This window comes from Hippopotamus amphibius, chromosome 5, assembly GCF_030028045.1.
Source record: "Hippopotamus amphibius kiboko isolate mHipAmp2 chromosome 5, mHipAmp2.hap2, whole genome shotgun sequence".
Taxonomy (NCBI): Eukaryota; Metazoa; Chordata; class Mammalia; order Artiodactyla; family Hippopotamidae; genus Hippopotamus; species Hippopotamus amphibius.
Window position 1 is genome coordinate 26,921,479 of NC_080190.1, and position 22,189 is coordinate 26,943,667.

Consider the following 22,189-nt stretch of genomic DNA (forward strand, 5'->3'; position numbering starts at 1 on the left):
CCACATGTACATACCTCCGTACTCCTCTCTCCAACCCAACCTACACACTCAAGACAATCAGGTCAGAGCCCATGGAGCTAGGCAGACCCTCAGAACAGATTCCTGAATGAAGCTGGATGTGAGCTCTCCTGCTTTCTGCCCCTTCAGAAGTTCTCTTCTGCTTAAAATATGCCCACTACCTCCCAGGCAACCCATGCCATTACTGAGCTGTTCTGTCTTTAAGAAAACATTTCCTTCTCTTAAATGGAAATCTACCTCCCTGTATTTTTTTTGAACCCGTAAAAAAATCATTTTATTGGTCATATACCATACAAAATGTATTCTCACACTATACCCATTTGAAGTGGTAAGATCACAGCTAGAAAACAGGTTACCCTGTAACAAATTTACAAAATCTATCATAAAAGCTTTCTTTTTTACATTACATTACATATTATCATTTTTAAACTAGCATACAACACAAAGCTAAACTGATTAGTAGTTTTCTTACTCCCAATTTTTGGAGAAATACTTCCTTTTGACAAAATCACAAACCCCATAGGAAAAGAAATTCCCACAATCTGACAATTGCTACCTGTCTCATTCCTCAAGGCATCTTCCCTCAAATCCCTCCTCTCGTACACACAAGGTGTCATGCTAAAGCTTTAAACACTACAATTGAATTTATAGATCTACACTTACAATAAAAATGAACATAAGAACCACCACCACCACAACAAACACAAACCAAATAACACTCTTAAAAAATTACAAACCAGCTAGAAAATATTCTGGTAGTATTTACAAATCAACTGCTATTTTTGTACAAAATTGCTAGATAGTGAAAATGAATAGCCTGCATATCAACCTAAATAAAACAATCACTATGCACAAACCTGTACATATAAACACACACAACACTGACAGCTCATGTGTTGCTCTCTGTACAGTTTACTTTCTAGGGCTCACTCAGTCATAACCTCCCTGTATTTGTACCTACTACCTCTGGGGCTGCCTCTCAGCCCCACACTGAGGGCAGCTCTCCTCAGGGAATACTCAGACTCCCCACACAACTTCCCACCTCTTAGACAATGAACAGAACCAGACTCAGTATTCCAGATGTGCCCTGACCAGCTCAAGGCACAGTGTGGCCATCACACCTCCCCTGATAAGTACACTATACTCCTAATAATGCAATCTAAGAGTGTGTTAGGTTTTTTGGTTAACAAAATCCATATACTGATAGACAAGATAGGAGCACAGTTAAGTGCAAGGACTCTGAAAGTCATCAGTTTGGGTTCAAATCCTAGCTCTGCCATTTCCTGGCTGTACGACCTGGGACAAATAGCTTAACCTCTCTGGGACTCTCTTCCTCAGCAGTAAAATCAGCATTTACTTATAGGTATTAAATCTGGATTCTAATGCTCTCCTTGGAAGGGATGCTGTGAAGATGAGGTGAAATAAAGTACCTAGGGCACCCAGTAGAGTACCTGACACATAAGAATCATTAGATTAACATGAGGCATTGTTACTGTTTTCATGCTACATGGTTCAGAAGAATATGCATGGGCTTTGGGTTTAAATGTCTGATCCAACACTTGACTGGTGGCCTGTGGGTAAGCAGCTTTCCTCCAGCCCCAGATCACCCACCTAGAGAACAGGAGTAATATTCCTTGCTTTGCAGTATTGCTGCAGGGATCAGAGGTAAAGTGGGAAGCCCCGGGCACCTAGATACCTGATAACTTCAGTTATTAGCATTTGCTCAGGTTGAGTTTGTCAGCCAAAGTCAGGTCTGCCTGCACTCAGGCAACTAACTTTTTGAACCTAGGACTTTCCATCAGTGACGACAAGCACCTAGGACAGAATCACTGAATGACATTACTGACTAAAGACCAGGAAGGAGAAGCTACAAATCCTGATTGGAGATGAAAGAAGAGAAAGAAGGAGAAACAGTGGGAGGAGAGAGAGAGAGAGAGGAGAAGGGGTAGGAAAGTGATCCCTTTGGCCTTGCTTGAAATATCACAGGAGTTAGGAGAGGAGGTACAGGAGATGCTGGGAAACAGCTAAAAACGGAATCCCTGGGGCTAGTGCCCAGCCCAAGTATGTCTTCTCTCCCATCCCCTCCACCCCTCAGGGTCAGGAGCAGCTGCAGGCCGCCAGCAAGCTCCAAAATAACCATCCCATCAGTGTCCCCGGCTGTGCGGAGCCCTGAAATAGATGAAACCTGAGATGGAGGAACAGGTCAGAGCACCCTCCATAGAGGGGATGGCAAAAGGCACAGCGGAGTGAGTCCACATGAAGTCGGAGGTCAGGGAAGTGTCCGGGCCTCCAAAGCCAGGGGAGAACACCGTGGGTCCAAGCTCAGCCCAGGACTGGGCCTGGGGTGCAGCTGGGAAAACCCAGACGTCCAGCCAGTCACCCCAAGCAGTGGGGCAGCCCTGCATTTGAAGCAACAAGTTATTCAATCCATGCCTGGGACACACAGCTGCCCACTTGGAGGAGTTTATGATGGGGGAAGGGCAGCACAGGGCCACAGCAGAAGCTGCTAGGCTGGCTCCCCTCTCGTGTCCCCTCTTCCGGGAGAGAACTTATCAGTCTTCAGCTCCTGCCTAATCTGGTGCCCAGCGCTGGCTTTGCAGATCCCCTGGGCCTAGGCAGAAAGAGTCAGGCCCTGCAAAGGGCAGGAAGACCTGCCTCTCAGGGTGGCACTCAAGGCACCCACTCACTGACCCCCTGTGTGCCCAGCCCTGGGCAGGGGTTCAGGAAAAAGGGAGAGCCAGGACCTGGGCCCTGGGGAGCCAGTAGCCCTTGGGAGAACTGAAGCTTGGAGGCGTGAAAATATTTGAGTACAATTTTGTTACAAAATTCTTTATGTCTCAAGTTAGACAGGACCTTAGAGGAAAATGAGGAAATCTGTTTATTATCTCTGCCAAGTTCTCTCTCAGCCTTGGCTATAATGCCCCTGGGGACAAGAAGCTCACCACTTCCCAAGGCCATCTATCGCCTACCTTTGGACAACTGTGACTGTTAGAAATACTCTCCTTGCATGGAGCCAAGCGTCCTGTACCCACTCCCTAGGGCCCACTCTGAGCCTTCTCTTCTTTAGGATAAATCTCCCTTTTAGGATAATACTGTCCAACTGAGGCTAAGAACTTCTGTTTCAGAGTGAGTCAGAGACAGCATCTCAGAAGAAACAAGATTTGACCCAGGCCCTGAAGGACAAGTGGGTTTGGATTAACAGAAGCAGGATGCACTCGGGTGGGAAAACTGCATTAGCAAATGCCTGGGGAGAACAGTCTGAGCAAAACCAGTGAGGAGAAAGGAAGGGAGAGGAGGAGGAGGCTCCAGGCAGAGGGCACCGGGGCCAGCTCCCGCCCAGAGACCTACGCGGCTCCTACACACGTTGCCAGCCAGTGCGGGGTAACCAAGGCAGGGCCTGGGCACTGGAGCAGAGGCTCCTTTGAAGCAGGGCCTGCCATCAGCCCCAGTCTTGTTTGTTTAGATTCTCACATCCGCAGCGCTGGATAATCTTTAACCACGGGTCAGCATGCAGCCGCCCAGCCGGCTGGCGGATCTCTGCCGGCCCCTGTGTGGACGGCGGGCCAACCCATTTACTGTGTCCATAAACATCCTCCTGCCGGCCTGCAGCTGGCACGGGGCAGGGGAAGGAGCCGGGAGGACGGGTGCATGGCTTGAATGGGCAAGGGGTTTCTCCACCCTTCTGGGCAGTGCCCTGAGCCCACACCACCGCCACCTTCTCCACATAAACCCAACCATGGGAAAGCTGGGAGAAACAAACACATTTTCTGAGGCTCATGGAGGAAAGGACAGAAGGTCCCAGAATCACTCAGAGTCACGCTCTTAGACTTACAGAATCTTCAAGCCACAGAATCTTAGATGTATAAATTCTCAGAATCATCTGGTCTAGTGGTTCTCAATTTTTTTTTTTGTCAAGCAGTGGAATCGTTCATTCAATGGAACTGAAAACTCTGCTTAAAGTCTAAGAGATGGCCACAGAGCCCTGCCAGTCAGCCGCCTCAGAGATGCCTCTGTGGGACCCAGTGCTCCAAGGAACCCAGCTGGAGGACCACAGATCTCATTCCAAGAAACAGTTTAGATTGTATGGCTTGACTTTCACCCAGACACAGGGACTTGGTTTTAAGGCTCCCTCTTCCAATGAGAAGACTGGCGGGGGGTTGTCTATTTTGGTGGTGTTTTTAAATTAGATATTCCTTTTTAACCTAAAATCAACAGCCCTTCCCATTTATGTAAACACTTTTACGTCTCTGTGAGCCTCGCAGACTATCTGTGAGGTACATGGTGCATGTATAATTATGTCCAAATAACAGACGAGCCGGTTGAGGCACAGAGACGCTGAGAGACTTGCCCAAAGCTAGTGAGTGGCCCAGTGGAGTCTTGATTTGGTCAGATCTCCTGCTTCTGAAATGAGGGCTTTGTCCTCAGTACTACAAGGCCGCAGCTCCTCCCCTACACACACCCCACCCTGGGCCACCAGGTCTCTCCAAGGTCCCCAGAAATATATCTTGGGCCAAAGAGATACTAGATGGAAGCACATAAAATTGCCATTCCTGGACATTAGAAACAGTCAAATATCGGCAGTTTCACATGGCTGCACTTTACACACATTCATTCCAGCAGAAAACTAGAGCGTATTGTGAACAACAGAATCAAACAGAGCCCTCAAGAGCCTTCAGGGAACTACAAGGCAGGCAGACCCACCCTCACCACTGACACAGGACGCTGGGCACCCACTGCGCCTCTGTGACTCTGCAGGGCCCTGGTGGCCTATCTGTGCCCAACACGTGTGGCTGATCCCTGATGCCTTGAGCTCTCGCAATCTCTATTCTGGAAGACATAAGGGGGCCCAAATCCCCACCCTTGGAGGGGGTATCTAGACTAACAGGGAAACCAGAGAGACTCATATTTAGAGAAGCTGGGAAGCAATGTAGCCCACGCTTCTGGGCTCAAGTCCCAGCTCCACCAAGCTGTGTGACCACGGACAAGTTATCAGACCTCTCTGAGCCTCTGTTTCCTTATCTGCAAAACAGGTACAGTAATAACTTTCCTTATAATATGGACAAAGAGGATTTCTGCTGTACTCTTAAAGAGGACAATACGTGATGCAGAACCGCTGATACAGCTTAGACCTCTCCTTGCTTCGGTAAGAGGACGGGTCATGAGGAAGAGAGTAGGTCAGGGCAGACTCCCTGGTGGAGGGGAGGGTTTGGTATTGGGCCTTCCGTAAGTGGCAGAACTTGAAGTGAGCAAAAAGAAACACCTGGGAGAGTCTCTGAAGCAGAAGGAACAGCAAGATTTTTTTTTTAGCTAAGAAGAAATGAAAACCATCAAAGAGGGAGAAATCATGATCAGCATCCTCAGCTCTTTCTCCATCCCCAGAGCCTGGTTCAGGCTCCTTAAGCTAATATTTGCCTCTCAGCCCCTGGCAGCACAGCAGAAGGTAAATATTGGTTTAGCCTGGGAAGCGGAAGCCCCAGATGGCAGTGTGGTCCTCAGCCGGCCAGGACGCCTCACACTCTGTACCACAAGCTGAGGCACGCCCGGGACGGGGACCTGACCCCAGGCCTTATCTACGGAGAGGCCCAGGCCTCTCATTGCTGGGCAACCAGGCTGGCCTACCACCCCAGAAAATGGTGCAGCAGCAGCCTGGCCCCTATAAAGCTACTCTGAGAGTCTCTGTACATCTTTCTCCTCAGTAGGCAGGTGGGGTCTTTTACCAAGATCTGGGAGATGCCATGAGTCCTTGGGAGCCCCCCCCCAATGCTCTCCTAACACCCTCCTGGGCTCAGCCACAAACATCTTGATGTGGCAATAAGTCTTCTCACACTGACCTTGTGCCCAGATCAGCTGGGAGGTCTGAATTCCAGGCCCAGCCCGGCTTCTGACTAGTTGGGAGAATTTGCATAGGCCCCTCTCCATCTCTGGGCCACATTTCCTCTTACTGAACAGCTTGACAACAAGAAGCTGCTGGAAACTTTCTACTCTCTTGGCTGTCTCCCCCTTGATGCATGCGCATACCCACACCCACGCACACCCGCGCACACCCTCCCTCCGCAAGCCGGCAAGTCATACGTGATCTTCCCACTTCACCCCATCCCCTGAAGGATCCACTCCCGACTGACCGCCCATTCCCCACCTCTGTGCCGATGCCCCCCCCCTCCTGTCTGGCCTAGACTGCTCCTCCTCAACCGGTCCATTCTTTTCCCCTCCCCTAGTTCCTGACTTGAAACTCACCTCCTACAGGAAGTCCTTCTGGATTGCTCCCCAGCTGTACCCCTCCACCCACCCACTTTGATTCTTCAGCCACACTTTTTTGCAATATTGGATTTAGGTCACCTCAGAGCAGTCATATGGTATGTCCCCCAGTGTAAACACTCTTTAAGGAGAGGGGCTGGGTGTCCAATTCTAGTATCTCCTCTGACCCCTGCATAGCGCTGAGGCTGCGGTGGGCACAGAGGGGTGAGCAAGAACACCCTCTCAGTGGACTCCTGGCTCACCAGCTTTCTGCCAGGATCCACAGCTGCTCTTCCTGAACCAACACTTCTGAGAGCAGGAGGGAGACCCTGAAAACTGGGATAGGAACTTATCTCTCCAAGTATTAATCACCCCATAAAACTTGTATTTATTTAGTTGTTGGCAGGTCCTTCTTCCTGGAGGTAGGAAGCTGTTATTGTTGGAGATACCAGCCCGGGCTTGGGCCAGGGCGCCCGGAGGGAAGAGAGTGATCTGCTGCGAACTCCAGCATAATGGGAAGCCCGAAAGGCCTGAAGCAGGTCTGCTGGGGCCATGGTATGGGCACCAGGGGGCCTGGGTGATGGGTAGGGCATGGGGGGGGGAGGGGGCCCCCACCTGGAAGTGTCAGTCAGGGAGAGACACCAGCCCTTGCCTCCACTCTGTGGCAGAAGATGGCCAGTCTGTCCATGGCCTGACTTGCAGATCCGCTCTGCTCCAAGGAGCCCAGCATGGCTCTGGTCTGAGGAGCTTGGAGGGCTTTGGGCACAGATTCCAGACGGAGGCAGGAGGGAAGCAGGGCACGCCTAGCAGCTACTCTCTAAAGATGAGACACTGTTTTGGGGGACAATCACCCCAGGAAAGACAGGCCCATCCTCAGATCCACCAAGACATAGAGTGACTCTTTCAGAGGAGAAACTCAGCTGAGGAGGGAGACGAGGGAAAAAAGAGCAGCCGGCGGGATCTGGGTAGAGGGAGAGAGAGGCCCAGAAATACACAGGTGCAGTGACGTGGCAGGTGAGGAGGAGTGGGGGATGGGCAGTGGGGAGGAGAGAGAGGAGGAGAGGGAGGGAAATGGACCCCAAGACTGTACAGGGCAGCGGGCGTGTCCCGGGGCCGGGGGCACAGAATGAGGGCGTAGAGCAGCAGGCTGACCTCCGAAGATAACTTGGGTGGGTCTCTTTTTTTTTTCACAAAAGAATCAATTTAGAGAGAACAAAACGAGGAGATGTTCTAATGCGCTAATTCATTTTAGGGGCCATAATCATGTTTAAAAATGCCCAGGGATTATGGTGGTTTACAGCTGTGACGGCGATCAGCTGGGGCCTCGGCCTTAGCGGGTGTGCAGAGAGGAGGCAGACAGGAAATCCAAATGCAACTGAAAATACTGCGTGAAAACCCACTGACAGTCAAAGAGGCTGAGCCAGGGCGGCCTCTGCCCCAGGGTGGGGCCCTTCAAGATTACTCTCCAGGCCCCTCCCTTGGCCCCTGAGATGTGGAAGCCCCATCTCACCTGGTATGTCCCCTTCATCCTCGCCCCCGATCCCAACCCTCCTGAAAATTGCAGGCCCAGCCTAAGCCTCCTCCACCAAGAAGCCTTCCTGGACTCTATCCTCCCTCACTGATTGCAGCCACCTTTGCCTTCCCGCTGAAACCCACTGGGGGGGGAGGTGGGATGGAGGGCGGATAATGCAAAAAGTACTGCTTTGGGCATCAGAACACCCCGTTCAAGTCCCAGTTCTGCCACATCCCTACACGGACCTTCCATGGGCCTCGATTTTCTCCCTGCCAAATGGGGATAATAATCACTCCCTCCAGGGCCAGCTGCTGAGAGGTTAGATGAGAACTGGATGGAAACCATCTTGGCAGATGGATGAGATCCTATGACCACAGCGTTCAGCAATTTACTGTCGTCTCTTGGGTTATGCTCTGATTGTTCTGGAGTGTTTGCTTTGTCTCCCAGTGAGCCTGGGGCTGTCTGTGAGCAGGGCTGGGTCTACCTCAGCCATCCCCTCAACCCTTTCCTTCATCTAACAAGTCATCCATCCATCCCTACCCACCCTGCAAATATTCCTCAGGGCCCTGTACACACCAGGCACAAGATTCCACTCTGGAGAGGAGCCTGGCTGGATAAGACGTGGATCCCTCCCTCACACAGAAAGGCTTCTGACGATTACTCATTGCTCTGTTTTTACTTTCAATGTCTTTTTTTTTTTTTCACTATCTTTTTTACTCAAATAAAAATGTGTTTTGAAAAGAAGAGCTTCACTGTTTCTAGGCTCTGAAGTCAGAAAGGACAAAACAAAAAAACATTTTTCCACCACCTCTATGGCCGTTTTCTCTGCAGGGCTGGGGGGCAGGGATGGGAGATGGGAAGAGCAAGCATTGGCTTGAGCATCAACTTGGTACCCAGGACTATGCTGGGCACTTTACTCACAGCCTCTTTAGTTGGATTTAATCTTCCTACCAACCCATTTTACAAATGGAAAAGCTGAGGTTCATCCAGAATCCTCCTGGAGACACAGCCAATTTGCCAACGGGTTGACCTGTACCCAGTCTATGTGTGCACACGCACATGCACACACACTGGCCTACACATGCTCAAGGGTAGCGAAGTGGGATTCCTAGACTGGGAGTCGGGTGACCCGGATGACCTCTAGCCCCACCTCAGCCGCCAACTTGCTGTGAGACCCAAGAAAGTCTGAGATTCTGAGGCCCCCTCCAGCCCTGGCATTTTAGGGTCTGTGTGTGCCCCTGCCAGGAAGCCTGGTACTTCAGCAGTCCCAGGATACCTTCTAATGCCCCTCCTCTTCACCTCCCACAGGATGTCTGCCCTCTCACTTCCCTTACTCAGGGCTGGGGGCCCAGAAGCAGACAGAAGAGTCTTAGCCCCCCTAGTGCCTTCTGCTCTCCCCTCCTACCCCTTTCACCCACATCCCTGCAAAAAGCACTAAGGCGGGGCTGGACGTCCTGGAAGGCTGCAGAGCCCAGGGGCCGGGGCTCACTTGGGGTTGAGTACTGCCCCTACCATTCACCTGTGGCACCTCCTGGGGCCAATGACAACTTCCCTGAGCTTAAGGCTCACCTCCATGGGCCCAGCGATGGAGTCTGCCTCCCAGGGTTGCTACAAGAATGGCAATAACAAAGTAACTGGCACACAGAGAATGCTCTATAAACTATAGTTACAAAGATTAGCATTGATGACTTCCTGGGGTCAGAGGGGTCTTTGAGGCTGCCATATATGATCAGGAAGGTCGCACACTGCTCAAAGGCACAACCTGAGGGGCCACAGAGGACAGGAATCTCACTAGGCTCCACTTGCCACAGCTGTGGGCCTGGCAAAAGGGACACTGCAGTTCACACCAAGGCTCCCGGAGCCGTCCCAGTGCCCACTCGGCCCCAGGGCCGCTACCAGTGGGGGAGGCGGCCCTATGCCTGATGGAACCAAGCCGAGTCAGACCACAGCACCTGGAGGTGTGCCCTGCACCTAAGGGGCCAGAGGGAGTGGGCACTCACCAAGCAGCTGGACGCCCCGTGTGAGGCCATAGACGTCCACCAGGGCCCAGAGCGGGTCGGCTGTGCGGACCCCATTGAAGAAGAGCATGGCGGCTGAGTCGTTGATGCGGTAGAAGACACGGCCCTTCTTGTCCACCCAGAAGGCGATGATGTTGCCCTCGTTGGCAAACTCCTCAGGCAGCGCTTTGGCCCAGAAGCCACTCTGGGACACCAGGTCAGGGCAGGCGTACTTGGGCAGCGAGTCAGGGTGGATGCGGGACGGGTCCTTGCTCGTGAAGCCCAGCCGCAGCGCCCCGCTCCAGCAGCACTGCTTCTTGGTGATCTGGGCGGCAGGGGGGTGGCCTCAGACAGCCCCCAGCCCAGCCTCTCCCCCACCGTCCGTGAGCCCGGGGGAAGGGACTGTGCCCTTCTGTGCAGACCACCCCAGGCAGACCCCCACGGGGAGTCACACCGCCCAAGTCACGCACTATTTGGGCTCCGCTCCCTCCCCAAGGAGCCCCACTGGTAGAGTGAGCGCTAGTTCTCCCCTCCTACCACCAACTACTCTCATCCTTCTCCCATCGCCTTCCCATGGCCACTCCCCTCTCCCGTTTCTTCTCTGTCACACAGGGAAAGTTGAGAAAGGAATAAGGAGGAGGAGAGAGAGAGAGGAGGGATGAGGAAGAGCAGAAGCGGCAGTAGAGAGGAAAGAGAAGGGGCAGGGGGTAACGACGGCCATTAGCAGAAGGCAGTGACTGGTGGGAATGCGCAGGGGCCCCAGAGGGATGCAGGAGCAGGGAGGGAAGTCCCACCTTCAGCCGGACTTGCTCGTAGATGAGGACCGGGCGGTTACTGAAGGTGATGGCGTTGCAGAAGCTGGCCTGCCTCTTGACAGCCTTGTGGCTGAGGTCCATGAGGATCTGGGAGCCCTTGGTGTGTGGGTGGAAGAGCAGCGGCATGGCCGGGAGGCCCCCGCCGGACAGCGCCGGCGGGCAGTGCTTCTGCTTGTGGTGGCATCGGTGAGAGGTGACAGGGAAGGGGCCCCCGATGGAGTCTGCAAAGGAACAAGCCACAAAGTCAGAGAATATGACAGCCCAAGAGCTGCACCAGGGTCCCCTAGGGAAGGGCAGAGGGCTGGGGCATAAGGAGAAGGCACCCACTGCCCAGGACTTACACCATCATTGCCCTTTAGCACCACGGCCACTTTTTGCCACCATCCTCCTCCTGCTACCATCTACTGCCATTCCCCACTTCGCCACCTACCACTACTTATTATCTACCACCATCTACCCCTATTCTTCACCCATCACCTCCCACCACCACCATCTGCCCCCATCCTTCACCTATCACCTCCCACCACCATCTGCCCCCATCCTTCACCACCCATCACCTCCCACCCCCATCTACTGCCACCCTTCACCCATCACCTCCCACCACCACCATCTACCCCTATTCTTCACCCATCACCTCCCACCACCACCAACTGCCCCCATCCTTCACCCATCACCTCCCACCACCATCATCTACCCCTTTCTTCACCCATCACCTCCCACCACTATCTACTCCCACCCTTCACCCATCACCTCCCACCACCATCATCTACCCCCATCTGTCACCCACCACCACCAACTACCATCCACTGCTCCTCACTAGTATTTACCACCACTGACTTTCTGCCCTCCACCACTGTGACAAGCCAGCATTTACAACCAACACCTACCACCGTTCACTGTCACTCACCACCACCACCACTTATTTTATTCAACAACTATTCATTACGTATCTGCTGAATACCAAGCCCTGTCCTAGGCACTGAAGGTAAGGCATGAAACATACATGGATCCTGTCCTCAAGAAGCCAACAGTCCAGGAAGGGAGATAAGACATGGACAGAAAGTACAATACAAACGGCAGACAGTGATAAAGCACCAAAAGGACATACAGGTAGGTCACTTCCCAGGAAGGCCTTCTGGAGGCGGGGAGGAGGAGGAGGCACTGGAGCTGCACCGACAAGGCTGGGCTGCAGTGAACCCATGACCACAGGGCTGCCACTGGAGACCAGGAAGAGGGTGGGGGGCAGCCTCTGCAGTGTCAGCCTCAGGACCATGCCCATCTCTTCCCTCCTTCGGGGCCCCCTCCCTCCTCTCTAGGCTGCCTTCCTGCTTCACACGGCCCACACCTGCAACCTCTTGGACACAGGCAGGCCTCTTCACCCAGGCTTCCTAGGAACTCGAATGTGCCTCAAGAACCCTTGGCCAGGAAGACACGGTGCTTCCTTCCATAAACAGGGCTTGGTTCAGAAGGCACTTTACAAACATGTGAGATTGGCATCCAGGAGACAGGGCAGGGAGAGGAAAGAGCATGGGATGTGGTGCCGGGCAGCTTGTGTCTGTCACTAACTGGCCATGCGGCCTTGGGGAAGCCACCTCCCTCTCTGGCACAGTAAGTGGCCTCTACTCCGTGGCTCTAAGACATGTATCAGCAGCTCTGGAAGCATCAGTACACAGCCTTGGCAGCTGGGGGCTCGGGTTAGGGAGTTCATTTCTTCCCCAAGATCTGTGTCTCATCCATGAGGAAGGGCAGCTCCTGCCCATTATGTCACCTTGAGAAGAGGCACAGAGGATGGGGAAGATGGGGGTGGGGAAGTAGAAAGCCACAGAATGTGACCGAGGCCTTCCAGGATGTTTCAAATTTTGGTCCCTCCAAGGCAGGAATCTAATAGTAGAGAAAGCTTGGTTAGCATCAGGCCTGCCCAGAGGCCTTCCCCTCCCTAAAGGGGGAGGAGAGGTTTCCAGGAAGGGCACTGAAGACAGGGAGGGAGGAGAGATGGAGGGAAGAATCCCAGGAGGCAGGAAGGCCCAGACTTTGGTCCAGACTGTGTTTGTACTGGTTTGCATCACTTTGCATCACTTTGCATCTTTGCTCCCTCCTTCCCAGAAGGCCCCAGACACCAGAATCCACAGTCCAGAGCCAGTCAGATACCCTGAGCATCAGCCTTCTGGCCTCTCTGGAGTAGCTTCCTACATGCAGGCCCAGGAGGTGGGGGTGGCACAAAGCAGGGCTCACCTTGCTCTCACTAAGGAATCAAGAATGATGCTCAAGGACTTTGAAAGCCACCAAGCGGTGAAGGCTGGAATTGCTAAGAGGAGCCCAGACAGTCTAGGAAGGCAACTCAAAGAAACTGAGTGACCCCTGAATACTGTAGAGCAGGGGAGGTCATTCCATGGAAGGGGACCGTTGATGTGAAAGCAAAGGGTGGCACGGGATATAGGTGCCCCATCTGGAAGAGGTGCCCCCTGGGTTCAGGCCAGCCTCAGACACAGCTTGACTCTTGCTTTCAAAAAATACTGCTGGTGAAAGGTAACCCACACACTGTTTAGGGCTATATACATACGCAGAAGTGAAAGCATGAAAGAAGAAATACCTGCTGGGTGAATGGATAACAAAATGTGGCACATCTATACAACAGAATACTACTCAGCAGTGAAAAAGGAATGAACTACAGATAGGAGCAGCACGGAAAAGTTACAAAATCATCACACTAACTGAGGCTAGATTTTTTTTAAAACACAGACCCAGGCCACAGAGCAACTGCAGGGCCTCTACTCCTTTTAAAACCCGTCCTTCTTCCACCCTGCCCCACTGGTACCAATTCTATGAAATGCAAACAAAGCTAGAGTGATAACAAGCAGATTGCTGGGCATCTGGGGATGGTGGGAGGCAGGGGAAATACCAAGGGGTGCAAGGCAATACTTGGGGTGACAGGTGACAGATGTGTTCACCATCTTGATTGTGGTGATGGCTTCACGGGTGTGTGCATACGTCAAAACCTATCTAATCACACACCTTAAACACCTGTGTTTTATAGTGTGTCAATTATGTTTCAATAAAGCAGATTTCAAGCCTGCTGAGCCCAGCAGCCAATGAGAGCCCCTCCTGCGGGGCTCCCCACTACAGCCTCCGCTCAGAATCCATGGACAAACTGCAGGGCCTCCACTTCCTTGAAAACACTTCCTCTCCTTCCCTCTCCTTCCCACCTATCCCAGTTGGGATTCTGGGGCCCTGGGTGAAGATCCAGGAAACACTGGTTCAGGGCAAATACAGTGAAGACACCCAGGGACCAGAGACCCAGGGCCTCCCATCCACAGGGAAGGTAGTCGGTGGGTGAGGGCAGCACAGGCCCAGCCTGCCTGCCTGAGAGCTGAACAGAGATGGGGAAACCTGGTCTCTGGGGGCACAATGCACACGCAGATGTGTGACCTCAGAAAGGCACGCTCATGGGCACACACATACACCTGTGAGCACGTGAGGGTAACCCAGACCCTATGAGACATGGGTGGGAAAGAGCCTCATCCCTGCCCTTAGCCATTAGAGCAGGAATCACACAGTTACACATGTACTGTGCACACGCACGTACTCATGTATACATGGATGTATAAGATGGTACACCCAGAACTCACACCTACTACATGTGGGCCATACATCTAGTAATAACGGCAGCCATTCATCAAGCACTAACATGCCAGGCTCTGAACTCAGAGGTTTACATCTACTTACTGGTTTCACCCTCATAGCAAACTGATGAGGTAGGAGGGACAGTATAAGCCCATTTACCTGATGATGGATCAGCCTCAGAGAGATTGGGTGGCTTGCCCGAGGTCACAGAGCCAGCAGGATGGGGCTTTCAGACCTAAACCCAGGCAATCTGACTGCAGAGCCTGGGTCTTAGCTATTCAGCATTAAGGGCCAAGAAAACATGGGTTTGGATGCATTTTTTAATGCATTTTTAAATATAGTCATAACTGATAAAATATGAAAAACTATTCATCCATGTCCCTATCTAAAATTATGTCATGTAGCACACAGGGGGATACCTGGCTTTCTATTATGTTGTCTCCACAATACACATGTGTATGACACCAGAACACAGAAATGCAAACCATGTTTTCATACGCTGTCCTCATCCATCATAGACGGGATGCAAGATGGTGCAGCCAATGTGGAAAATGGCTGGACGGTTTCTTACAAGTTAAACACCCACCATACAACTCAGCAATTACACTCGTGGGCACTTACCCAAGAGAAATGAAAACATCTGTACAATGACCTGTACACAAATGTACAGCAGCTTTATTCACAATAACCCAAAACTGGAAACAACTCAAATGCCCTCCAACTGGTGAATGGATAAATAAAACATGGTACATCATGGTACGCAGTCGATACAACTCTGCAAGAAAAATCAACAGAACTACGATACAAGAAGAAACCACAAAGGCATGCCAAGTGAAAGAAGCCAGACTCGAAAGGCTACATGCAGTCTGATTCCATTTGTATGACAGTCTGGAAAAGGCAAACGTGCAGACATAGAAAGATCGGTGGGTATCAGAGTTTGGAGAAGAGGAAAGATGACCACACAGCAACACAAAGGATGTTCTCATGGTGACAGAAGTGTTCTATATGTTAATTGTGGTAGTGCTTATACAACATATACATTTATCAACACTCACCAAAATATACACTTAAAAAGGATGAATGTTAATGTCTATAAATTATACCTCAGAAGCAGCAACGATGACTAAGAAACCAGGTCTTCGTGAAAATGGAGGAAAGGGAGGCTGGAATCTCTGACCACCACAGCCCCCATTACCCCACTGCAGGCAGATCCTAGGACTGGACCATCTGACAGGGGACCCCGAAGCCTGGTCGAGCCTGCCACTCCCAGTCTTAAGTTCCTTCCACTGCTGTGAAGTGGGGGTGCTATTCCCTGCCCCCTGTGGGTCTGAAGAGAGCACTTTGGCAGCCACAAAGCACCTTCACTGGTTCCTGGGCCTGCAAAATCCTGTGCCAGCCTCTTCCTACCCACAGTGCAGTCTCTGCCCACCAAGCCACCTCTTTGCGGGAAACATGACTTGCTGGGCATCTCCTGCCCATGGACCACGGTCATGTGCTGCTCGGCAGACCCCTGTTGAACTCTTAACCCTAACCTACCAGCCCCACCATGCTCCCAGGCCCCCGTGGAGTCTGAGCACCCCCAATCCAACCCGCCAATCTCACCTCAGAAATAAATATCCCTGGGCCCCGTGCCCACCTGCCCACTTCACTGCCATGGCCCTAGCCCAGGCCTCATCACTTCTCTTTGAACAAGGGCCAGGGCCACCACGTACAGCCACATAGGCTCTGCCCTGCATGCCTCCAGGGGGCGCCATTCTTGTGGCCTACAATAAGGATGACGACCCTCCCAGGTATCCAACGCGGCGGCCCTGACCAGCGTGCTCACCCCCTCCCCAACCCCTGCTGTCCCTGCTTCTGCTTCTGCTACCTCCCTCCCCCATCCCAGCCGGCCTTATGGTCCCAGGGGAGGAGGGAGAGGAAGCAAAATGAGAATCCTGAGCACAGCTCTGATGCCAAGGGCCAGAGGGGCAGCTAGGGGCAGGGCTTTTCCCCATACCATCCAAAAAGGCTGCCTCCCTGCACCTTAACATCCACTATAACCCCTTAAAGATCCCCATTCTATGGATGAGTGAGGTGCAATTCAGACTGGTTAACCATCTTGCTCGAGGTCGCACAGCAATTAAGTAGCAGAGCTGGGACCTGAACCCTGATCTTCCGATGCTGCATCCAGGGTCCTTTACCCTACTCAGCAGCTAACACTACAGCTCATTTTCCCCATGAGCGCAAGATGGCAGACACAGTGGGGAAAGGCTGCCTGGAGGAGGTGTTGGCCAGTCCCAGCCAGGGGAGCAGTCACAGCAAAGGGCCTGAAGATGCCAGGCCGTGAGCTGTACAAAAGCTCCCCCAGTGGCCAGTGGTCCTGGGCGGAGCCCAGTCTCACCATGTGCTCCCAGCAGAGCTCCCAGGGAGGCTCCCCTTAGTGACAGGTTTACAAGCTTCGTGGCAGCCACAGTGGGAGCACCGCGTCAGGCAAGGCTGCTGCTGACACAATGGAAACTCCCCCGCACGCCCCCCAGCCCATTCCTCCTGGGCATTTATGAGTTGCCAGACACAAGCCTGGCCAGCCCTCCGGGGGACCCTCAGCCAGCTCTGGACCACATTCCTGCCTCTCGGTGGGGTCCCAGGCAAAGATGCCAAGACACAATGTAGCCTCCAGAGTGATCTTCCAACTGCCCCCACCCCAGAACCATCCTGGCACAGCCCCGGGTACCCAGGCTGCATTGAGCTGGGTTGCCAAGAAGAGACAGGGAGGGGGCAACACTAATGACAATAAGCAACCTCTATGCGGCTTAACAGGCAGTGTCCTCATTACGCCCCCAATGACGCAGGTCTTCAGAAGGGAAGTTACTCACCAAGGTCACCCAGCCAGAGTAAAGAGCCCAGATATTAACCTAGGCCTGCTGCCTCCAAACCCAACTCTGAGACCTCACTTTTCGCATCTGTAAAATGGGGACCACAGAAGACCTTCATGGTATTCTTGCAAGAATTAAAGAGATGTTATATTTACCAGCAATCCCACTCCTGGGCATATATCTGGAGAAAACCATAATTCAAAAAGATACATGTACCCCAATGTTCACTGCAGCATTATTTACAATAGCCAAGACATGGAAACAACTTAAATGTCCATCAACAGACAAATGGACAAAGAAGATGTGGTACACACGTACAATGGAATATTACTCAGCCATAAAAAAGAAGGAAATAATGACATTTGCAGCAACACAGATGGACCTAGAGATTATCATACTAAGTGAAGTAAGTCAAAGACAAATATCATGTGATATCACTTATATGTGGAAGCTAATAAAAAGAATGATACAAATGAACTTATTTACAAAACGGAAACAGATTCACAGATCTCAAAAATCAAACTTATGGTCACTAAAGGAGAAACATGGGGGGAAGTGATAAATTAGGAGACTGGAATTAACATATACACACTACTATATATATAATAGATAACTAATAAGGACCTACAATATAGCACAGGAAACTTTACTCAATATTCTGTAATAACCTAAATGGGGAAAGAAACTGAAAAAGAGTAGATACATGTATAACGAAATCACTTTGCTGTTCACCTGAAACTAACATAACATTGTAAATCAACTATACGCCAATAAAACATTTTTAATTAAAAAAAATTAAATAGGACTTCCCTGGTGGTGCAGTGGTTGAGAATCCGCCTGCCAATGCAGGGGACACAGGTTCAATTCCTGGTCCAGGAAGATCCCACATGCCTGGGAGCAACTAAGCCCGTGGCCCACAACGACTGACCTGCGCTCTACAGCCCGTGAGCCACAACTATTGAGCCCATGTGCCACAACTACTGAATGCCACGCACCCAGAGCCCATGCTCTACAACAAGAGAAGCCACCACAATGAGAAGCCCGCTCACCACAGTGAAGAGTAGCCCCCACTTGCCACAATTAGAGAAAGCCCGCGCACAGCAGTGAAGACCCAACACAGCCAATAAATAAATAAATAAATAAATTTTAAAAAATTAAATAAAACTAACCCAGTAAGTAGTTGCTATAATAATGGTTATTAATAATTCTATTAATAAGTATTGATAATAGTTGTTAATTATTATATTATTATTGCTGCAGTGGACATCAATCTGTGCTCCCCTACACCTTTGCTCAAGCTATTTCCCCCGCCTAGCATACCTTCTCTACCCACCCCACCCACACCTCTCCAAATCCCACCCATCTTTCAAGGCCCAGCTAGATCCCACTATGTTACGATCACCTTGTTCTGAACCTGTGGACCTGAATACCAGTGCTGACATGATCATTTGCATCTCCAATGAGGGGGGCTTGTCTCACTTTCTGGACAGTACAGGACAGGGCAAAGAGCACAAGCCCTGAAGGCAGGAGGCCCTGGGTTCAAAACCTGGCCATGCCACAGACTTGCTGAGTGACTTAGGGCAAGTTGCTTCACCTATCTGGACTTTAATTTCTTTCTCTGTCAAACGGGGTCATCATAGCTGCCCTGCCCACCTCTCCAGGCTGTTGTGAGAACACAGTGAGTTCACAGATGTGAAAGAATTTTTCAAACTTTAACACCTAAGTTAAAGATCTAACAACTAAGATCTCAACATAAGGTCTTGCTTCTTATAAAAGCAACCACCACCGCCATAGGAAATGATCAGTTTATTTCAGCCCAGTCTGAGGCCAGATACTTCTGTTTTAATTTATCCCAAACACCCTAATCCCGGATTGCCAGGGTGGTCCTGACTTGGGCTAGTTTACACACAGTCATTGAACGGGTCTTCCTCTTGGGCAGAGACTTAGGAGATGCCGGAGAGCAGGTCGGGAGGGGCCTTGAGTGAGAAAGCCGGTGCGCAACAACGAAGACCCAACACAGCCAATTAATTACTTAATTAACTAATTTAAAATATCCTGGGAAGATGTAAACGTCTCTGGGTCCCCTCAAGGGCCCACCTCCCTCACCTGCCTCTAGCCTTGAGGCCTTGTAGCCAAGCCCATTTCCCTTCTGGGAACCATTCCTTCCTCCTTCTCACCTATAAACCTGCCTTTCTCTCAATCATCCTTCAGACCTTGATTTCAAAGCCCACTTTCTCCCAGTAGTCTCTCTCATCCCCTCCCATATGCCCCTAACAGAGCATCCATCACCCAAGCAGCCTTTCTCAACTCTGAATCCTCCACAGAATTAAGCCCAAATGCCTTGAGGCACCCACTGTATCCAATGCACTGATTTGTCTGCTTCACACCCAGAATGGTTCTGGGCATGCCATCCTTGGTAGAGGTGAGAAAAGAGTCATTCAGACCATTTTCTGTGTTCTGTGATGCAGTGCTCTGGCTAAGAAAGGCTGCAGGGTTATTTGTGTCTCCCTGATGGACTGGGAGCCTGCTGAGGGCAGAGACCATTGTCTTTTTTACCGCTGTTTCCCCAGTGCCTAGCTCAGAGCACACAGCAGGTGCTCGATAAAAGCCATTGAATGAACTCCCACTATTCAATGGCAAGTGTCCAAGGAGCACCAACTTGGTGCCTTGCCCTTTCCAGTGTCATGTGGATAAATTAGAGAAAGTGGGGACTAAAGGCCCAGCTTCCTTCTCTGCCCAGCACCACGATCCCACACTCCATGCCTGAGTACAGCCCTGCCTGCTCCAGAACCTTCCAGTGCTCCCCACTTGCCCGCAGGAAGATGGAAAAAAATCACAAGGGTTAATTTTTTTCTTCTGTATCAGGCACTGGCACCAGATGCCTTTCTTGTACAACCTCGTCTCACTCTCCCAAGCCCTGAAAGGTAGGGAGCTGCAGGAAGCAGCCTCAAAGATGGCCCCAGTGATCCCCACCTCCACCTCCTGGCAGTTCCCTGGTAATCCTGTAAGCCCTTTTGTAATCCTCTCCCCTTGGGTGTAGAGTGGACCTAGCAACTAGCTTCTAACAAACTGAATACAGCTGAAGTAATGGGATGGGACTCCGAAGACTGGGTTACAAAAAGCCTTTGGCCTCCATCTTGGTTACTTTCTCTCGCCTCTCTCGGGGTGCTCCCTCTGGGGAAGCCAGCCGCGGTGTCAGGCAGCCCCGTGGAGAAGCCCATGTGGAAGGGACTGGGGACCAACAACCACCACGCGCACAAGCCTGGATGTGGCAAGCCTTCCGAAGAGCCCGCAGCCCCGGCCAACAACGTGACTGTACCTTCACGAGGGACACTAAGCGGGAGGCAGCTAGCTAAACTGTGTCAAGATTCCTGACCCACAGAAAGTGTGAAATAATTAAATGTGTGTTTCTTTGCTGTTTTAAGCCACTAACTTTTGGGATAATTTGTTATGTGGCAATACAGATCACTTAGTTTCATTCTATAGACAAGGACACAGAGGCTCTGAGAGGTAATAATTTGCCCAGGGTCACAAAGTAAGTGGCGGAGCTGGGCTCTGAACTCAGATCTGTCTGGCTGTGCAGCCATCCTCACTGGGCCACAGCTAGCTGGCCAGCATGCTCAGTCCCCTCTGCCCTGCATGGACCCTCCACTCCACCCTGGTTGGTTTCTCTAGGACCACTGCAGCCCCCGTGCACACGCCTTTGATGTCTAGGGTTCGAGGCTGTATTAGCACCCAGTCATCTGCCTCAGAGAGCTTGGCCATGTGTACAGCAGGCCCTGCTGCTCCCTGGAAGACCAAATGAATCCACAGTGACAAGGTGGCCAAAGGAGAGTGGCAGGGAGTGGCCAGGATGATTAACCCAAGTTAATCTCCACACAGAGCCTCTTGCTCTCATTCACTCCACAGCATCCCAGTCTCTGACGTTTCCAGCAGCCAGATGTGTGTACAGATGTGTCTCCCAATATCCTCACTGCAGGGAGGGAACTAGCTCTTCTCCTCCCCCTCCCCCATCCCACTCCAAGATTCCAGAAGGGAATTCCAGATGATAACCATTCTGAGTTCAGCTTCTGTCTTCCAAGCGCCCCCCTGAGCCCCCAAGCCAGGAGAATGAGGGGGAGCATGGCTCAGTCACACCACGCAGACCATCACCCTCAGTTCCCCTGACACAAATCCACACTCCCTTGTGTGCACGTGTGCATACACACGTGTGTGCCTAATGCGGACACAGCACCCAGGGAACGCTCTGTCCCGGGGCCCTGCCAAGGCTGAAGGAGGCAGAAGATGGTCTGGTCCTTAGAGGAAGCCAGGCATGCGTGTGCGTACACACTTATGAGCACACACAGGCCTGGAGGAGCCTCCGTGGAAACCACCACACCCATTTACAGGATGGCTGCTGTGCACCAGGCAGGCTGCCCTTTACGCCTATTAGCTCACTTACTCTTTCTACAGCCCTTCCAGGTAAACCTTACCACCCCCGATCTACGCAAGCAGACACTGAGACTCAGACAAGTAAAGTCACTGACCCAATGTCACACAGCCAGTGAGAGTGGAACAGGATTCAGACTCTGACTGAGAACACACGTTCCACTCCCTCTCCAGCCCTACCTGGCCTGCCGCCCAGCTCAGGGTTCACATCTTCCATCCCATCTGCCCCCCCGCCAGGCCACCTGCAGCTCCAACTGCAATGTGGTCCAGCAGCCCAGGGTCTGTACCCCACACTCTTCCCTCTTACTCACTGACCAAGCATCTGCTAGGTGCCAGACACTGGGCCGGGTGAAGAGAATACAGAGGTGGGTCAACCTGATTCCTCACACCCCCACCCCCGCAGCCCACGGGCACGCGTGGGGTGTGGGTGCGTGTGTCACATATGTTCACAGACACACCTGCTAGGCTCTGGGGAGCACATCTTGGCCAAAGCCTCCAGAGCTGCTGCCGGGAGACAGGCGGCTCCTTCTGTGCTAGTCCCAGATCTCCTAAGTCCATGTGATGGCCTCTCCCCTGCTGCCTGAGTGAGAATTAAGGAACCCAAGGAGGGGAAGCGGGGAGTTAGCTGCGGGAGGGACGAGGTCTGGATTCCCTTTGAGCTACCAGCTACGTGACCTCAGCCAACCATTTCCCCTTCTGAGCCACAGCATC

General features: G+C 51.8%; 1 protein-coding gene across 1 annotated transcript in view; it reads right to left on the reverse strand.

Moving 5' to 3' along the window:
* NEURL1 (neuralized E3 ubiquitin protein ligase 1) overlaps nucleotides 1-22,189 on the reverse strand; it is a 33,987-nt gene that overhangs the window by 8,652 nt on the left and 3,146 nt on the right. Inside the window, exons 2-3 of the mRNA XM_057735800.1 lie at nucleotides 10,557-10,798; nucleotides 9,766-10,087 (exon numbers count right to left, since the gene is read on the reverse strand). Coding sequence (XP_057591783.1) covers nucleotides 9,766-10,087; nucleotides 10,557-10,798 — 564 coding nt within the window. The remainder of the gene's footprint in view (nucleotides 1-9,765; nucleotides 10,088-10,556; nucleotides 10,799-22,189) is intronic.